We start from the raw sequence: 18,382 nt of genomic DNA on the forward strand, positions 1-18,382 counted from the left end.
TGGGTGTTTAAATATGTATTTATATGTCTATCTATCTATAATATATCCGTTGCCTAGTACCCATAACACAAGCTTCACCAGCTTAGCATGGGACTAGGTCAATTGGTGTGAATTGTCTTTAAAAAAAAAAATAACCCAAAAACTCGACGGCGTATGTCAGGCTTAGGAGGAAGATCACCAAATTGCCTATTAGATTGACAAATGATGATGAAACAGATACAGAAATCAGAGGCCCATGTGAAATGGCCCGATGATGAAACTCAGCTGCAGGTATTAATCCGAACAACTATAATTGTTTTCAGCTTCTGAAGAACTGTCCCAACTGTCCAGCAGTAACTTAGCCGAGATGTGGTTAAGTAATGCCGGAGTAAGACTTTTGGGAGGAAAATCCTTCCGGAAGCAGTGTGACACTCCACCAGCCTTACTTACAGCCGATGACAATCTGCTTAGGAGTGACTTCTCTGAGGTACAGTGCTTAGGTTTTGAGAGTCTTCTGAGCGCATAGTATGTCTCCCGTATTTCAACAGCGTGTATACGCTGTTGTGCCATATGGCATTCATAATATATAGTTTTCAAAGAGACTTAGAACGCACAATGGCTCACACTCAGTCCCTAAGACAATAAATTGAGAAATTTGGGGAATATTCGATTTATTAAAAAATGAACATTTTAGCTTGAAACAAGCAATTAATTCGTAAAGATAATATTTTGGTTTTGGAGGCGTAGTATAAATCCTGCTTGATTTTTCAGCGGAATAATTTCCATGAAATTCTAATTAGCATTGCAAGAAATTTTTGCCAACCTGATTTCTGTGCTCATGCGATCATGTCATATCACGTCTTCCTGATTCTCTCATTACAATGAAATATAAATAAAGTAATATCTGGACATGTTTTTGAACTACCCTCATTTTCAATATCCGAGTTAAGATTTAATGCTGAATACATTTCTAACATTTAAAAACCTATCTCTACCGAAAATTTTAAAAATGTACTCCATTACCCTCCGTTTTAAATTTTCGATGGGTAGTTACAAAAATTTCCTCAAAAAAGATTGTCATCTAGTGGTACAAAAATAATTTCAGTCGTGGCTATGGAAGCTTGTGATGGTAGGCGCTAATGGTTCCGTGCTTGCGACAGCTCGTGCTCCAGACTCAATTACACGGTTCGAAGCTTCCGCCTTCTGTGTTTCCAAAACCGGGGTCGCAATATCACAGCCTGCTGTTTTACAAGTAAGTATACCTTTTTTATTTTCTGATATTATATAATATACTAGCGACTCGCTTTCGCACGGGAAACGGTGTACCGTAAACCTTAGAAATTATATACCTAAAAATAAACCCTCCTCTTGAGTCGTTTTAGATATTGGTAAGAACCATAATAAATTCCGTGCAGTAGTTGAGTTTATAGCGAACAAACAGATAGATATATGTGACATTATCAGACTTTTAATGAAAAAACTTAACAATTATTTAACATAATTTTAAATTTATCCGACGTTTCGCGTGCTTTACAGCGTGCGTGGTCACGGTGACTGAAGACCAAAGGTGTTAAATGTCAAAAAGTGTCACAGCTGTAGAAAAAGTTGCATTATCTGTATTTGTTTCCCCGGAGCTGGTATCGACTAAAAGATGGAGGGTTTTGGCAGAAATGGCTCACGGTGTCCTCTATCTAGTTTTTTCTTTAAATGTGGAAAGGTTATGTCAATAAAAGACAATATTATCAGGCTTTACTTTTCTTTAGAACTCAATTATATATCTCTCATTGTTAAGGCAGCCTTCGTAAACGTTTTCGTTCGATCGTTTTTTCTTCGACTACTTTGCAAATCCGACTGCCTTTTTGCCTTTCTGACGCATAAATAACATTGGTAAAAAACACTATTGGTACAAAAAGTTTCAAAGACATCAGTAGATTCTGAGATTACCCTCTACACAGTACACACTCACAAACTACTTAACTTTACCTCTTTATATACGGCAGGACATGTTTTTTTATAAATTCTCAAAGAACTTTCTAAACCGGTTCAGTAATCTTCCAGTAATCTTTTTTTCTTTATACAACAATAAAACTAGCGAACTGTTGATCGAAGAGGGTCTTCCCTGGGAGATACGACCTCCAATTGTTTAAAAAAAGGGTATACTCCTTCCTCAAAGGCCGGCAGTGCACCCACTAAAATTTCCCCCTATCCTATAAAAAAATCTAATACATATATAAAATTCTCGTTTCACAATGTTCGTTCCCATACTCCTCCGAAAGGGATTGACCGACTCTTATGAATTTATGCATATTTAGTAAGTCTTTCGTGATAAGGGGTGTCGTCCCCAAAAAAAAGTCTTTTTTATTTTTTCGACAAATTTTTTGGTTTTTATTTTTTTATGATACATCACTTAATTTTCTCCCTTATACGATCAACCCCTATTTTTTATTATTGATAGTAATTTTATTGAATTTAATAATAATGAAATTTAGTTATTTAGAAAATGTTTTTTTAGGTATTTCGCGAGTTCTTCATTCATGCGGACGCATCGCGCAAACTGCGTAGCGGAGACGAGACTGTTTTACGATACCGACTCTTTAATTACCTCTACCAGCCTCTTAGTGTGAGTACATATCGTTATTACCAGTAATAAATTAATATTGTAATTTTATATCGAATAATCTCTACAAAATTTTCGTTGTGTCCTAATAGTTTATGCAACTATCATATAATGTTTGCTTTGTGATAATTATAGACCACAAGCCCATGAACAAAAAATACCTGTGAAATGACCCAACCTGAATTACGCTTAGAAGGCTGTTACTATATCTGAAAATAGCTCTGAGCACTATGCCGTCATTTCTGAGCGGTACATGTGAGTACGTGAGTGAATGGACTTTCTCATGTACAATGGGGGAATTTCGACTAATTATTAATGTACGGCTTTGTTATAAGTGTATAGATGTTTAAAAATAAATGTCGAAAAACCTAGTGCCGTACAAAAGTGATGGTGCCGGAAGTCGGTGCAAATTTTTAATTCGACGACAGTTGCAGAAGCAATATAGGTCATTTATTACTGTACGGCATTTGTGTGATTCCTTTTGGACACATATACAGATACTTTACCCGTAAACGCCGTACATATTTCCAACGGAGCGGTCGAGAGCCAAGGGTCGGAACCCTACCCCTACACCCATATACCCTAAGGTCATTGTAAAATGTACGGCAACATGTTCAAAATATTATTTAACACGGACAATAATGTTTTATAATTATGCCGTCCAAATATTATAGTTAATGTTTGTGTAATTAAATATTTATCGAAATTTCAGGATTTACCAAGTTCTTACTGCTGTAAGATCAGAGAATAATGTACGGCAACTTGTTTTTTTACTTAATGTTACTAAATATTACCGTTGTACATTATAGCCGTTCTTTATAAATGGTAACAAATAAAAATATTATGATAAAAAATATATGAAATTTCCGAAATTTAGACGACTTTTCAAATGCTCCTAGAGTAATATGGGGAGTAATATTTTCAAAGATTATTGTTATTTTATATGTAACAAATATAAATAAACAAAAAAAACCAGATGCCGTACATTTTACTCCAGATTATTCTTTACAGCTGATAAAAACTTCGACGACGTTTGAGGTGTCCCTTAAGGTCATTAATAACTGTACATATCTGAGTATACTACCATAAGGCTGTAAAGTATATTTACAGCCTTATCGTACCAGCAGAGAGAGGTAAAGGAAAAATATTTTTAACAAAAATATATATAATACAGGGCGTCCCAAAGTTATGAGACATGAAGGGAAAGTACCTTAAATATCGCAGATAGGGTATTTTACTAAAAGAAGACTTTATGTTATTTATAAAAGTTAGTAATTCTGCATTCAAAGATTTTTTAAAAACTACTTGCCTCGTCTGGAAATCGAACCGGCTTAAATTAAAAAAAAAACACCCCTACTTTTATGATGCCAATCGAAAGAATGGCCAAAACCTAATAACTTTTCTAAAGTAACAGACTCGTAGGGGATTTTTTTAGGCCGAATACGATAGATAAAGTTTTTAATTTGATTAAAAAGATATATTCACGCTGTTCCTTTCTTTTAAAATACTATGTTACTTAAGAAGAGTTATTAGTTTTTGGCCATTCTTTCGATTGGCATCATAAAAGTAGGGGTGTTTTTTTTTACATTTAAGTCAGTTCGATTCCCAGACGAGGCAAGTAATTTTAAAAAAATATTTGAATGCAGAATTAATAACTTTTAAAAATAACATAAAGTCTTCTTTTAGTAAAATACCCTATCTACGATATTTAAGGTACTTTCCCTTCATTTCCCATAACTTTGGGACGCCCTGTATTGGTAGGCGGTGGTAGCGGACTATCGAAAGTGTACGGCATTTATCTTTTATTGAAGATTGTCTAAAGTATTGATAACCTGTGTTATTGCCGTACAGATAAAAGTCACCGGAAAATGACTCTTTTCTGAGAAAAGAAATTTACCCCATACACCTATGTGTTCCACAAAAAATGTACGGCATGCTGGAAAATGTTATCTATTTGTGAAGTACTCTCAAGATCATTTAATTTTATGTTGATTCATATCATCATCACCTATATGCTAATCAGACATATGTTGCGACCCTTGGCTTTCGACCGCTCCGCTGGGAATATGTACGGCGTTTACGGGTAAAGTATCTGTATATGTGTCCAAAAGGAATCACACAAATGCCGTACAGTAATAAATGACCTATATTGCTTCTGCAACTGTCGTCGAATTAAAAATTTGCACCGACTTCCGGCACCATCAATTTTGTACGGCACTAGGTTTTTCGACATTTATTTTTAATCATCTACACACTTATAACAAAGCCGTACATTAATAATTAGTCGAAATTCCCCCATTGTACCTGAGAAAGTCCATTCACTCACGTACTCACATGTACCGCACAGAAATGACGGCATAGTGCTCAGAGCTATTTTCAGACATAGTGACAGCCTTCTAAGCGTAATTCACGTTGGGTCATTTCACAGGTATTTTTTGTTCATGGGCTTGTGGTCTATTACGTATATAGTAATAATACTCTTTGACTATATTTGGGTTTTATTAAGAAAATGTATGAACGTAAAAGAATGAGTAAAAGCGTTCACTTTTAAATTATTTACCGCTTTTTTGTATGTTTAATAATAAAACCTAAAAACATATTAATTTGAATCGTTTCATCTTAAATTTTAACTAAAACCACTTTTTGAGATTTTTAAAAATGATATAATATCTCCTAAATACAAAAGCAAAGTTTTTCATGGCCTAAAAGTAAAATTTTGTGTTGACGTGTAATCAACATCTCCAGGTCCAAGTGGAGATCATAACAGACCCTCACCTGGAAGCCATCAACGAGGACCCTAAACCCACTTGCATCCAAGGTCGTAGCTCCATTGGGAGGAGGGTCAAAGTCATCGCCAAGAGTCCTGGCGCAGCCTTCCTCAGTATTCGCGCGTCTACCGCCCAATCCTGTAATGAGACGAGGTTCACCTATAAACAAATTAGGTATGTTTGTGGGGCATGGCATTCATAACCTATGTAAAATAAAATAAATAAATAAGTGGCGCTACAAACTTTTTAGGTCTGGGCCTCAGATTTCTGTATCTGTTTCTTGATCATTTGTCGATTTAATAGGCAAGTAGGTGATCAGCCTTCTGTGCCTGACACACGCCGTCGACTTTTTGGATCTAAGGCAAGCCGGTTTCCTCACGATCTTTCCCTTCACCGTTCGAGCGCACATAGAAAGAAAGTCCATTGGTGCACAGCTGGGGATCGAACCTACGACCTCAGCGATGAAAGTCGCACGCTGAAGCCACTAGGCCAACACTGCTCTATTCATAACCTATATAGTAATATTAATAATTAAAAATTGATATTAGTTTTTTTATTTCCTTTTTTAGAAACTTAAAATTTTGTTGCTTACTCAAATATTGACTTTTTTATTATGACTCAGTATGACTTTGCTGTGGAATGGAAGCCTGGTCATCCATATCACAGGTTCTTACCTAGTTTGGAAACCAGTCTCCCAATACCTTCTTAATTGTAAACTGTTTGTTTCAAATGTTATATGGGAGAATATAAAGAATTATTATTACGAAAAAATTATTATTTTGAAACTACTTGACATTTTATAAAAAAACAATAAACCAATACTAGTATGGTTTAAGCTTGCGCGTTCATTCGAGTTGTAGAATACATAAATTTTCATTCTATGTACGCATTTAACATTCGCGTATAGAGAAAAACGTAATGAGAAAATCGGTATGAAGCTGATTTATTTGCTTATTAAAAAAATATCACGACCTCAGATTTTTGTGTACAAAAATATTAAATGTTTTTTATATGATTAGCAATATGTATGGTATATTAAATTGTATTAATATACTTTCAGCGACGAAGTCGTGGTACAGATTCAAGTGGACCCGGAAGGAGTACCTATACAAGAACATAAGTCTATCATGCTCTGTGATAGAGGTGAGATTTTTTTAAGTAAAAAAAGTAATTAAGGTAAACCTTATGTTTCAAGTAATTTGATTTGATAAAAGTTTTGTTATTGTCGTAGATTTTTTGAAATTATCAATGAATCCAGATCAAATTAATAAATTATGTATATTATATTAATACTTTGTATATTATTAATTTGAGTTGTATTTGATATAACTGTTATATATACACAAAGACTTCAATATATACAATATTTGTCATATATAATAATGCGCAAATGGGTATGAGACACTTCCGCCCATGGGCATACACTACCAACGCTGCCGATCTATTAAAAATCTGTACAATGTTTTTGAAGAATCATCAGTCAAATTCATTAATTATTTTTTTGGAGTAATCAAAATTACTAAAGCATATAAATTTAATTAGTCTAATTGCTATTAACTAAAGTATTTCCGTCTCTTTCTGTCATATTTAAGCTGTGATAGAAAGAGATGGAGGACTTTAGTTAAAAGCACTACGATCAAAATTTTCAGACGTACCTGGGTCGGTAAAGTCCAAAGTCCATTGGAATTGGTCAAGAGTGGATGTTGTACCGGGAACAGAATCGGTGACTGTATGGGCTGCGAGTGATATTACTGGACCTCTTCTGGCTGTAAGATTTTTTTTTAAAACTATTATTATGAATAGGTACGATTTTATTGTGTGTTAGTTAGCGCCAAAACTTTTTTTTATATATAGTCCAGCCATTAATTCTGTTACAAATGAAAATTCATATTTTTAATGTAGTAATTTAATATTATTAAAATTTAACCTACATATTTATTAAAGTCTCAGCAAAAAATTAAAATATATTCTATTCAAAATGGCCACCTTTGGCTTTTATACAGGCCACTGGCCAGGGGTCTTAGTCAAGATGCCTTAACAGTAGTGTATGTAGAAAGTCAAAAACTAAATTTGTATGAAAATGAGTTGGTGTCGAAAAGTTTTCATAAGATTTTAGTTTTCGACTTTCTACATACACTACTGTTTACGTAAATTGCATTATCAACCTTAGAAAACCAATAGATATAGCGATATAGCCATCGTAATTTATATTCGTCGTTAAATAGGACGCCGACGCATTAGTACTCTTGCCTCGTGGCTGTGGTGAGCAGAACATGGCTCGTCTCGCGACCAACTTGCTTGCGCTTGCGCAACTCCATCCCAATTCACCTGCTGCGTACACCGCAAAAGATCACGTCGCAAGAGGTCAGTATATTATATTATAATTATACATCACCTTTTTTTGAAGAAAAGAGAAGAATCTTCGTTATTTTTTTTTATTACTACGCGAATATTTCAATTCAATTTACAATTTATTAAATATTTTAAAAAAAACGTTCAAAAGTATTTTACATTTCTTTTAAAATTCTGATAAAAATGAAAAAAAATTTTTTTTTTTATTGTTTCCAGTATTACTTAAATAATGTTATTTCCAGGTTTCGCTCGTCAGCTCCAATATGTGCATACCTCTGGAGGCTTCAGTGCCTTCGGGTCTTCCGACCTTCTATCTTCCACCTGGCTTACAGCTTTCTCTGTGCGATATCTTAGAAGAGCACATCAAGTATGATTCATTTGTAACAAATAAAAATTACACTGAAAAAACCGCGTATAGAAAAAACTACTTAACCTATTTGATAAAACTCTCTGATTGTTCTCTATAATAAAATAAATACATCAGTGGCGCTACAACCTTTTTTTTTGAGGTCTGGATCTCAGATTTCTGTATCTGTTTCATTATAATTTGTCAATCTAATAGGCAAGTAGGTGATCAGCCTCCTGTGACTGACACACGCCGTCGACTTTTTGTGTCTAAGGCAATCCGGTTTCCTCACGATGTTTTCCTTCACCGTTCGAGTGAATGTCAAATGCGCACATAGACAGTCCATTGGTGAACAGCCGAGGATCGAACCTACAACCTCAGGGATGAGAGTCGCACGCTGAAGCCACTAGGCCAATACTGCTCCGTTGGTCTTGGATATACTTTTTAGTTTTTGAGAAATTTGTGGACATACATAAATACACTTACGAAATTAAGTGTCAAATTAATTAAGGGATTGGGGATAGTCAACTTATGTACAAAAAAAATACAATTCTAATACTTTTTAGTAAATTTTCTATCTATATATATTTTTATCTATCTTAGGTAATATCTCCAGGACAGCCCATACCCCGAGCAGTGGAGACCGCAGAAAAGTGGTTGTTATCTCAACAAATGGAGAATGGCTGCTTCCGGAATGAGGGTCAAGTTTTCCACAGAGAACTCAAGGTAACCTTTAATAGGAGAGAGAAAAATAGGTTCAGAACTTTAACTTGATATTCTTCATATATGGTTGACATTGATCTTTTATAATTCCACCATCTTATCAAAGATCAAGGAGTACATAGATCTGACCTCCCCTAGCTAGTCAGGTTCACACACACACACAGGTCGCAAATTTTAAATGATTTTGTTAAATCGCTATTCTTTTTTAAATAGAACAGAGGGCAAACGGGCAGCAGGCTGAGTGATAGTGGTTTAGTGATACCACCGCTCATGGACACTCTCAAAGCCGGTCTCGTGAGTGCGTTGCCGGCCTGTTAAGAATTGGTACGCTCATTTCTTGAAGGACCCTAAGTCGAATCGGTTCTGAAATACTTATGTGGGTAGTTCCACATAATGGTGGCTGCAAAAACTGCCTTAAAAACTCTCAGTTGTGAAACGACGGACGTCGAGGTCGATACAGACTATAAAAACAAACCAAATCGCTCATTTTTTTTTGACGCGATTTCTAGATCCGCCCTTTCATGATATCGTTAAAATTATTAACTGCATTACAATAATTCAATGCTTTAACATGAATGAGGAGCATAATGATTGCAGCAGCTCCTTACAAATGTTTAATTACCCTCAAAACCTTTTACCTTTTAAAAATACTTGGTGTTTTAAGAGTGACGAAGAGTTTATTGCCAGTTCTTCTTTCGTTCAACGTGATTTGAGAAATGGCAGTAAATGTTAGTTTAGGAATATTTACTTTAAATTAAATTCTTTCACACACTTTTAGACATATTCACACACCCACAACCACTCATTGTTATATTTTATTTTGTCTATTAGTTTAGTCATAGTATGTAGTACGTTTTTGTATATTTTCGGTCCGCGATGGAAGGCCGGACCAATTACCACAGGACTTCTATAGTAATATTATAGGCACAAGCTGCTCACAAAGATATCAATATCTGCAGCATGTAAATAAATGCATAAACAAATGTTCAGCAAATTAACATTTCAATGGACTAAAAGCTAAATGCATGTATTTATTTTATTATTATTATTTATCTACACAAATAAATGATATTTTCATTAATCATTTAAAATATATGTTTATTATTATGGAACATAAGATACATTCATACATATTTTCATTAATGATATCATATGATCTAAATTCTCGACCAATAAAATACGGGATACCAAGCTTGTCTGTACTGAATCTAAACATTTTATTTCCATATCAGGGTGGCCTCAACGAAGACGGAGAAATTGCAAGTGTTACCCTTACCGCTTACGTCATAACGTCTCTAATAGAGAGTACAATCCCAATTCCCCATAAAGTCATACAGAACTCCCTCTCTTGCCTCAGAGCAATGCCTCCTAAGAAGAATCCCTCTAGAGCATACGCGTATAGCATAATAACCTATGCCTTTATGAGGTTAAGGCGGTATGACAGAGAGTTGAAGCAGAGTAATGAGGCGACGAGTTGGGGATTAGGATTGGGGATTGATGAGGAGATGAGGGAGCTGGTGGGACTATTGAAGATGGCGAAAAGGAGTAGCAACTACGTGTGGTGGGAGAGTGGTAAGTTTTGATTTCAGAAGGTTTATTAAAGTGTAAGTTTAATTCTATGGGCGCATTTAAACATTTGCTCGTATTGGAGTGTTCAAGTATTACGTAACGAATTTTGGGGGGGGGTCCTTTTGTAAAACGTTACGATGCGGGGCGGGGATTGAATTACGCGTTATTTTTAATATTATTATCGACTTTCCAGTACTTTACACCACATAATGGTAACTTTTAGGTATAAAGAGTCACTAGGTGGTCACGAAACGTTTTACTATACTTGGGTACAGAAAAACGTTACGGCGCGTTACATGGGGGGGGGGTCAATAATCTCCAAAAATTGCGTGACGTAATACTTGAACGCAAATAAAGGTGAAGGAAGTCATCATGAGGGAACCGGCATGCCTGAGACCGAAAATTCGCAGAGTGTGAGACACTCCTTCAGACTCTCATCCCCGAGGTCGTAGGTTCGAACCCCCGCACCAATGACCTTTTTAAGTGCGCGTTTATGGATACTCGTTTGAAGGAAAGCATCGTGAGAAAACCGGCATGCCTTAAACGCAAAAAGTAGACTGTCTTTCAAACTAGCTTTAAGCTGCAGAAGGTCACTCTGTCTACCACTCTGTACTCTGTCTACCACCGGTACCTAGGCCTACTGGTCTCCGACCACTAGGCCTGTGAATATTACAGCTTTAATAAAAAAAAAAATATAATAATAATGTCCAATATAAATACTGATATGTAAAGAGATAGTGTTTTCCTCGCTCAACGAATAAGTATCGCAGTACATCGAGGAAATGCTGCCAACGTCAAAGGCCACAGAAACCAAACTTTTTTAAATTTATTATTATTACTATGTAGGTCGAAAAATTTGTAAATATTGTATATTTAGTAACTTATATGTAAAATCAAATTTTATTAGTAGCACCTAATGTTAATAAAGGTAGCCTAGCGACATCTATCGAAGCGACTGGTTATGCGCTGCTTGCGCTGTCAGAGTGCGTCGCAGACTTGCGCAATACATGCGCAAGCGACGCAACTCGCGCCACCTTGTGGCTCGCTACACACACCAACGCTGCCGGCGGATTCATCTCTACACAGGTATTTAATATAAATATGTTGTACATTTTATATTTCTTAAATGTCACCGGATTTTTTGCAGGTTTTTCTGTTGAATACTTAAAAACTACTCCATGTTTCACTGGTCAACTTCTTTTACGGATTCTTTGCTTTATTGAAGACAAAACAACGAGTTTGCAGGAATCCAATGAATGTCAAGTTTGAAGAGAGAAAATGTTTGTTTTGTAAACTATTTATAGCATATAATAGGTTTTAACTAGGTTTCAATTTACAAACAATACTAAATAAAATAAAATCTTATGAAACACCACGAACATGGCATTAGCCAGGTGGTTAGTTCGCTTCCCGGAGTAATAATTTCCTAAGAAAAAGAAACAGACGCACACATGTCCCATGCCTAATGACCAGAATTGACCAGATGTCCCGTTTTGAATGGGACTGTCCCTTTTTCCAATTACGAGTCCCGGTGTCCCCGAAATAAACGGTGGGACGCAAAATTTAAGCAGCAGAATATAAAAACAAAACTTCCCTAGAGTTTCATTCCTATTTGAAATCATCACCAGATATATTAAAACAAATTTGTTCTTCTGATAAATATAAATATAATTAAACACAATACCTATATTTTGTGTAAGTCGCTTTAAAAATGTTTTTTTTTTCATTGACTATTAACCTTAATTTAACCAATGTCCCGTTTTGAGTCGAAGAAGTCCAAGAAGAAATGGTCACAAGTTTATTATTATTTTAATTTTGTTTTCTTTAAATACTACGTTTTTTTAAATAAATGCATTCCAGAGTTTTGCTTTAAAAACTTACCATACAATATTCCTAGGACACACTAGTCGCTCTAGAAGGTCTCACGGCATGGCCATCAATCGTACCCGCAAACAGCAGTCTATCAGTGAGGGTGGCAAGTGGGGTGGTCAGCAAAACCGTTGCCATCACGTCATCCAACAAACTACCAGAGGTCATCAAGCTACCAGTTGGGGATGTCGATGTAACTGTTGATGGTAAGTCATCTTCTATTAGAATATTATAAGTGGTATGTTTCGATGTGAGCAGTGTTGTCCTAGTGGCTTCAGCATGCGACTCTCATCCCTGAGGTTGTAGGATCAATCCCCGGCTGTGCACCAATTGTCTTTCTTTCTATGTGCGCATTAACATTTTCTCGAACGGTGAAGGAAAACATCATGAGGAAACCGGCTTGTCTTAGACCCAAAAAGTCGACGGCGTGTGTCGGGCACACGAGACTGATCATTCGTTTTTCCTAATCAGCCTTTTGTGCCTGACCCACGTTCCACAGGGACGACAGTCGAACGCTAAAGCCACTAGGTCTTTAGACAGATTATGCTTAAGAACTTTATTCTCATCATACATCGCGTAACCATCGAACAGTTCCGTCTATCGTCAGCCTTCTAGGCTCAAATCTATACCTTTAATGCCTTCCTAAACTTAATACAGCAAAGTTTTGAAGCAATTAAATCATCGCATATCTTAATAGTATATCTTTAAATAATTTTATTTGAGAATGATTTTTATGTAGATTTTTAACCTGTTCCGCTTAGGTACTGGATGTGCATTAATCCAAGCAACTCGTCAATATAACACTCTAAAGCCAGAAGATAAACAAAACAAATTGCTCAAAGTACAAGTGGATGTACAGACCGACGGAACGTTTAACTGCGATGGAAATAATACCTGCTTCTGTGCTGCCGTTGTGGAGGTTTGGGTTATTTCATTATTTTTGTTGTAACGAATTAATGACTTTTGACAAATTCAATAAAATATTCTTACGCAAATATTAATATATATTAATATGTTATTTATATATTTTTATAACAATATTTTTGTAGTAAATCTAGGACTTTGGATTACGTCAGTCAATCATCAAAATATCGGAGCTTTCTTAGCATCTTCCATGATCAGCGTAGTAATTATAATTGAAAATATCTATTACACCTATGTTACTGCCATATTAAATAAAACACAAGTATCTAAACGCGGGAAAGATAACATAAGCAAAAACCTGCGCAAAATGTCAAATACCATACTTTATTAGTTGAAAAAATTTAAATAATTGAAGATATGTATTAAAAATAATATGCATAATCACGTTGTTATATTATGGATTGATTGTATAACAGAAGTTCACAGTCAAACCATAACTAAAAGAACGACGTCAAAGGTCAATTCGACCAAGTAGTTTTATTATTGTTTTTGGCGCGGAAGTTCTGTACTCTGTGGTGTTTTTAAATGGCGCCATTTGTTTATTAAATTTTATGATCATTTATTAGGTGAAGTGTAAACGTGTGAAAATTTAAAACACTAGCCAATATTTTTTTTTAAATATATATGCAGGTGTGTGCAGAATGGAGCGGGGTATTCCCAGAGATGGCGCTGATAGAAGTCTCACTCCCAGGTGGCTTTGGCGCCGAGACCAAACTTCTTTATCAACAACAACTTCGTACCAATACACGTAAGTAATTAGTATTGCCTTATATTTTCTTTTACTGCATAATACAGAGTTGCTTGGAAGAGATCGCTATACAGCGATAGGACCGCACGAACGTTTTTTTTTGTTTTATATTCTGTAAATCGTCTTTGTATTGTGCAAATACACACACAATATTTATGCGAATATTAAACATTTACAAAAGAATAGTTTATTCAGTAAACTTTACTGTATTAACAAGTTTAGTGTAAATCACGTGAAATATTAGGACACTTTATATCTTAAATAAGTTATTCAAACACTTAAAATAGATAAATAAGTGGCGCTACAACCTCTTTAGGTCTTGGCCTCAGATTTCTGAATCTGTTTTATGACCATTTTTCAAATCTAATGGGCAAGTAGGTCAGCCTCCAGTGCCTGACACACGCCGTCGCCTTTTTGGTCTAAGACATGTCGGTTTCCTTCACCGTTCGAGCAAATGTTAAATGCGCACATAGAAAGAAAGTAGGTACATTGGTGCACAGCCGGGGATCGAACCTACGACCTCATTTATGAGAGTCGCACGCTGAAGCCACTAGGCCAACACTGCTCATAATAATTCAAACACTTGTGTGCTTTAAAACACTTATGTATCTGTAAAGTCGGAGAATTTAAAGTAAGTAAAATTAAAATAAAAAAATAAAAACAGCTACTATTACTACATTAGGTTAATTTAAGTCCACGTCATTATGTTTTACACTAGTACTCGAACCCCGACGAAGTAAAGGCCTTCTCCAAATTCTTCAACTTGTCTCTCTTCCTCACCACAATTTCCAATTCCACCCCGCTACCCCTTTCATTCCATCTTCCCAGGTTTCTGGTATTCAATATTCGTATTATCAATATACATGCACGAATTTTCCGTAAATGATAAAAAACATAAATCTATTTTGGTGATAACAATAATATTAAGTATCTTCCCACTGGGCCATTCCAAGTAAAAAAGCATGCAAGCAAGTACTTTATATTATTGTATTCACGAAAATATATATATATTTTTTTTTTAATGCGAACATTTATTAGCAACTAAGTCGTAAAACGAGCAATTCTCAACTGCAGTCCGGTTGAACACCAAAAATATTTGTTGTGTTCACTAACTTGTACAGTGGCGAAATACATTCGTATGGAAATCAGCAAGTTTTAGACCCAAACTTTATGTGTGTTAAGCATCACTTGTCCTGGAAAACAGACAAATTGCGTGAACCCCTTGCGCCATTTGTCCCATACAAAACTGCATGACATCTTTATAAGATACTAGCTGATCCGACAATCGTCGTATTGCCATGTATATCATTTATCATAAAAAATAGGGGTTGATCGTAGAGGAGTGAAAATTAGGGGTTGTATGTATTTTTTAATGCTGTATCATAAGAAAAATATTATCTAAAAATTAAAAATAATTTAGGGGAATGAAAAATATTGTCCGATTCCCAGACATACCGAATATGCACATGAAAAACACACATTCATGAGAATCGGTCAAGCCGTTTCGGAGGAGTTTAACAACAAACACCGCGACACGAGAATTTTATATATTAGACTAGCTGACCGGGCAAACGGCGTTTTGCCATGTATATCATTTATAATAAAAAATAGGGGTTGATCGTAGAAGGGTGAAAATTGAGGATTGTATGTATTTTTGTATGTTGTATCATAAAAAAATAGAAATTAAACATTTTGTCTAAAAAATAAAAATAAAAATGTTAGGGGTGGACTACCCTAACATTTAGGGGGATGAAAAATAGATGTTGTCCGATTCTCAGACATACCCAATATGGACACAAAATTTCATGAGAATCGGCCAAGCCGTTTTGGAGGAGTTTAACTACAAACACCGCGACACGAGAATTTTATATATTAGATATAATAATTTTAAAACCCGCATTTATTTGTACATGAATATTCAAAAACGTTGATACCGCGTGACAGGATGCACCATTGTAACGAACACAAAGGAACAATTCACAACATCCTCAATATGAAGCATTGTCGCAAAGCTTTTTGGACCGTGTTCCGTAAATACTAAATGGTGGCATTATCTTTTGGTAAACTAAAATTTATTTTTAAAAACCATACTAGTATGACCTACCTACGATTTTTACGTAGATTAACTATGCAAATTGTTGTCTAGTATAATATAATTATAAAGAGGAAAGGTTTGATTTTTTGTTTGTTTGAAATGAATAGGCTCCGAAACTACTGGACCGATTTCAAAAATTCTTTCATCGTTGGCAAGCTACACTATTCTTTGGAATGCTTACTAAAACTTGAATAATCTAACCCAAAGGGTAAAAAAATAAACAAAAAACATCCTTCAATCGTGTGCGCTGCGAAAACTATTAATAATAGAACAGAATGATGTATTATAATTTTTCAGGACACATCACTATCTATAAAAAATGTCGCGACAGCATGTCTCTATCTTTTATAGTTACGTCACAATAAGCGTCCTTTTATTCATTTTTTTAAATTAAAATACCACACCTAGAAAAGGCTCTTTATTCGTACTTAGGTATTGATCCTTATCAAAATAATTACCAACGTTTCACATAAGCTACAATTTAATGGCATAACCACCAAAAAAGCATGGTGGATTGGTGTTCTCCTGCCGTTTCTCTTGAATAGTTTACTTCTATGTAATATAATATAACAAAAATCTTAGCCACAGCAGCGCTTGGCCGAGTCTACTAGTCTAATATAATATAAAAACAGAGCATGCAGTGTGTTTTTAGCAATATTATATCTAATATATAAAATTCTCGTGTCATGCTCGTTCCTCCGATTCTTATGAGTTTTTTATGCATATTCAGTGAGTCTGAGAATCGGCTACTATCTATCTTACATACCCCTAAGTGATAAGGGGTGTCCACATCATCATCATACAAAAATATATACAACCACTAATTTTTACCCCTATACGATTAACCCCTATTTTTTATTATTGTATTTAGTTATTTTTATTGAACTAAAAAAATGTTTCCTAGAAATAATATATATGGCAAAAGAAACGTTTGCCGGGTCAGCTAGCTATGTGTAAGGTTTTTATAGTTGGTGAAATTATTTATATAAAGTCTACATATTATGAATAAGGAAAAAGGTTTTTTTAAACGTCTTTTAAAATAACTTTAAAGTCAATACGCGTAGAGTTTCGTTAGTCATATTTTGTACAAAAACCAATTTACCTTCTAAACAAGGGCATAGGAACTTTGAGTTATAAGAATTAATTAGACCGGCTCATAACCGCAACTTACGTTTTTTATTTATTTCGTACTCCTACAGCTAATTAAAATTATATATAACTAAAGCAATTACACTAAAGCTAGAGCCATAGATGGAATACATAATACTTATATACAAAAAGGTTCGAACATGTACGTAACTTTGAAAGAAAAAAATCTATAATTATAAAATACATTTAACTAAGTACAACCTAATTCAGCTGTGTTGTGTAATGGCGTGTATGTGAGGGTATGTTTATGATGATTATTTAGCGCTGGATATTATCTTAAATTGTAGTAATATTTTTTTTAAATAAAAATAAAACGGTAGCGCTACAAATGTAGCTGTACCTGTTTTATGATAATTTGTCAATGTAATAGTAGGTGATCAGCCTCCTGCGACTGACGCCGTCGATTTGTTGGATCTAAGGCAAGCCGGTTTCATCACGATGTTTTCCTTCACCGTTCGAGCGAATGTTAAATGCGCACATAGAAAGAAAGTCCATTGGTGCACAGCCGGGGATCGAACCTACGACCTCAGGTATGAGAGTCGCACGCTGAAGCCACTAGGCCAACACTGCTTGCTCTGCACTTTTAACGCGCCCAATCTAAATGGCAGTTGCCTGTTTGAAGTTTAAGATACCGCATTACTCCTTAACAAAACATAAGGACGAAATAATTACATTGCCATACTGAGGCTTTTGAGATCAGCCCTGCGATTCTGTAACTCACTTCACGAACTCACACAGCGGTTTTCGCATCGGCGGTCGCTCTCAAATCAGTCGTGAAGCAGTCATTTTATGATTTGGCATTCTGAAAAGGTGGGAGCTTGTACTTTATTGTTTATCAGAATGCCAAATCATAAAATTACTGCTTCACGACTGATTTGAGAGAGACCGCCGATGCGAAAACCGCTGTGTGAGTTCGTGAAGTGAGTTACAGAATCGCAGGGCAGTCAATGAACATAACAAAGCATCAGTTGTTAATAATTTTTCTAACTCAAAAACTTAAAGTGAAAACGTCTCTTTTATCATTCACAATTTTATATAAAAATATAATATGAAATATTTTTAATTAGCGTTTTACTCTGCGTTGTGTTCGCAGCCGTGACCGAGTGACCCGGTTGGGTTTTATATACGTCACAACTAGACTTGCGTCGAGTGGACGAGATTGCTTCTGCAAGTCTTTGTTTGTATTTTTAGGATTTCGGGGTTTTCTGTAGTTTTTTGAGTTTAGAGAAAGGACGGAAGCCGC

General features: G+C 35.3%; 1 protein-coding gene across 1 annotated transcript in view; it reads left to right on the forward strand.

Moving 5' to 3' along the window:
* LOC125057342 (pregnancy zone protein-like) overlaps nucleotides 1-18,382 on the forward strand; it is a 40,014-nt gene that overhangs the window by 16,668 nt on the left and 4,964 nt on the right. The window contains exons 13-26 of the mRNA XM_047660990.1: nucleotides 303-466; nucleotides 1,085-1,231; nucleotides 2,492-2,599; nucleotides 5,342-5,538; nucleotides 6,425-6,507; nucleotides 7,014-7,132; nucleotides 7,590-7,728; nucleotides 7,959-8,083; nucleotides 8,666-8,788; nucleotides 10,018-10,357; nucleotides 11,283-11,440; nucleotides 12,252-12,429; nucleotides 12,985-13,142; nucleotides 13,778-13,895. Coding sequence (XP_047516946.1) covers nucleotides 303-466; nucleotides 1,085-1,231; nucleotides 2,492-2,599; nucleotides 5,342-5,538; nucleotides 6,425-6,507; nucleotides 7,014-7,132; nucleotides 7,590-7,728; nucleotides 7,959-8,083; nucleotides 8,666-8,788; nucleotides 10,018-10,357; nucleotides 11,283-11,440; nucleotides 12,252-12,429; nucleotides 12,985-13,142; nucleotides 13,778-13,895 — 2,157 coding nt within the window. The remainder of the gene's footprint in view (nucleotides 1-302; nucleotides 467-1,084; nucleotides 1,232-2,491; nucleotides 2,600-5,341; nucleotides 5,539-6,424; nucleotides 6,508-7,013; nucleotides 7,133-7,589; nucleotides 7,729-7,958; nucleotides 8,084-8,665; nucleotides 8,789-10,017; nucleotides 10,358-11,282; nucleotides 11,441-12,251; nucleotides 12,430-12,984; nucleotides 13,143-13,777; nucleotides 13,896-18,382) is intronic.

The sequence above is a fragment of the Pieris napi genome, chromosome 16 (assembly GCF_905475465.1).
Source record: "Pieris napi chromosome 16, ilPieNapi1.2, whole genome shotgun sequence".
Taxonomy (NCBI): domain Eukaryota; kingdom Metazoa; phylum Arthropoda; class Insecta; order Lepidoptera; family Pieridae; genus Pieris; species Pieris napi.